The 2,234-nt window shown below is 38.9% G+C and overlaps 1 protein-coding gene across 1 annotated transcript in view; it reads left to right on the forward strand.

Annotated features, from left to right (window-relative positions):
• Positions 1–2,234, forward strand: part of LOC110314309 (transmembrane 9 superfamily member 2-like) — a 76,364-nt gene that overhangs the window by 35,948 nt on the left and 38,182 nt on the right. The window contains exons 10-11 of the mRNA XM_021188743.1: positions 1,222–1,341; positions 1,546–1,603. Coding sequence (XP_021044402.1) covers positions 1,222–1,341; positions 1,546–1,603 — 178 coding nt within the window. The remainder of the gene's footprint in view (positions 1–1,221; positions 1,342–1,545; positions 1,604–2,234) is intronic.

The following is a 2,234-nucleotide window of genomic DNA, read 5'->3' on the forward strand; positions in this document are numbered from 1 at the left end:
GGGCTTTAGCAAAGTAGCTCCAGGAATCCCAGGTAGGGCTGCCCTTTGCTACCACCCCCGAAGAGTGGGTCAGAGGAGATGCCCACCTGGGGATGAGTGGAAGGTAGATAGCAGCTCTCCCATGCCTGACAGACCAGAGAATAGGTAAAACTCTGGCGGGGTGTGGGTTTTCCCCTTCCGCCTCTTCCCCAGGGTCCCCCCTTTTAGTTCCTGACACTGGTTAGTTCATATTGTTGTTCCTCCTATGGGGCTGCAAACCCCTTCAGCTCCTTGGGTCCTTTCTCTAGCTCCTCCATTGGGGCCCTTATGTAGAGTTTTATGTCACTGAGGATGCAATTGACATTGAAAGATGATCTCTAATCTTTCTTCTTCCGCTCTTTTTAGACTCTTTTCACCACAACCAGTTCATGAAGCCCTGGGGATGACACCCAGAACTTGGTGCCTTCTAGGCAACCATTCTCTGAATCAAGCTAGATCCCAAGGCTTCTAGTTTATTTTTTTTGAACCAGGATCTTTTGTAGCACCTACTGGTCTAGATCTTTCTATGTAGTCAAGGCTAGCCTTCTTGTCCTCATCCCCTTGATTTCAATTCCCAAATTCTGGGATAACAGGCGTGTGCCACTATGCCCAGCTATGGAATTACATGTTTAATAATCATTCTAACAATGACCTATGGATATGTGCTGCCTTAATTTATGAGCTAAAGATGGAGATTGGCACTGTGTATAGCCAGAGTAATGATTTTGTAAGCAAAGTTGCTGCAGAAAGAGGCTTATAAGATATTTCAGAGGACAGTGATAATTTCAGATGGTCAATTTAAAGGCACTTTCTCCCCCCCAAAACTAAATCCTCAACTTTTTAATTCCTTACTTTGACAAAATACAGAAAGAAGACATTTTTGAGGTAAAAATAATTTGCTATTCTTAATATGACTATTGGAATAGGGAAGGGAGATAGTATATAATTTTGATCTAGTGAAATTAAAGACTAAGTATAAAACTTCTATATACCTTAAACTGAAAACCAACCTTTTCACTTAACAAATTGTCAGGGGAGTAGAAAATGAAATATTGTTTGATTGAAACATGGTTTAAGTACTACCCTTAGAACATTTCCTTGTATATTGTCTTACAGAATGCTTTAAATGGTGGTAATACTTAAGTTCTTAGACAATCTTCAGGCTTTTCTCATGCAATTTCTATTTTGTTTTTCTGCCTTTAGTTCTGGCTGGCCTTGGTTTTCTTACTCCTGCTGATCAAAATGCTTTGGTGAACTATGGTATTGTACTGTGGCTCGCACTGGAAATCCCTGCTGGATACATGTCTGCCAAAATGTACAAGAGTGAGCATTACTGCAGTTATTATTCCAGAAAGTTGCTGTGTTAAGTATAGGAATTAAAAGTCCTTAAAAAATCAGAAAAAAAATTACAAGGAATTTTAGCCAACATGCTCAGTTGTAATTATATTCTGATTACACTACTGGACTGGTAAAATGATGTAATTCAAGACATTTCATTAACTATTCTGTTTTATTTTACTTCCTTAGCATTTAAAGGTATAAACTGGAAGATGCATTTTTTGCTGACAACATTGTTATTTCCTGGGTTAGTATCTCATATTCTTTTATCTCTATATAATTATGTTGTCTTTTAGGTTTCATCTTGGAGAAAAACATATTGTATGCTATAATGAAGAGTAGAAAGGCGTTGAATGACTACTGTGTTTCTGTAGCTTTAGTATTCCCTTACTTTTATGTCTGTGCTCTTTCTCTCTTCTACATTTTAACTCTAACACAGAGAGATGGCAATCATATGTGTTCCATTTTGATCTTTGTTTTTGAAGCAGATTCTCAAAATACTTATCATAGGTAAGCATCTCTCATGACACGTCATACAATGGTGACAATTTATATGTAGCATTTTGTTATTCTCCTTGTTGCCATCTTCAGTGATTATTTTTTCCTGTCTCTCCTTGTCACTGCAGCATCATCAGTGACAGTTGTAGGTTTATTTATAGTCAATATGGAGGTGGGGCTGCTGCCATGCAAGGGCTATGAGAATAGTTAATTCAGTCTTTAATCTCTCTCTCCCTCTCCCTCTCCCTCTCCCTCTCCCTCTCCCTCTCCCTCTCTCTCTCTCTCTGTGTCTGTGTGTCTGTGATTACAAGTATTTGATATTACATTTGGCCATATGTAGTGCTAGAGATCAAAAGGAACTTGGAGCTTGCTAGGCAGGC

Source organism: Mus pahari, chromosome X, assembly GCF_900095145.1.
Source record: "Mus pahari chromosome X, PAHARI_EIJ_v1.1, whole genome shotgun sequence".
In the NCBI taxonomy this organism is placed as follows: Eukaryota; Metazoa; Chordata; class Mammalia; order Rodentia; family Muridae; genus Mus; species Mus pahari.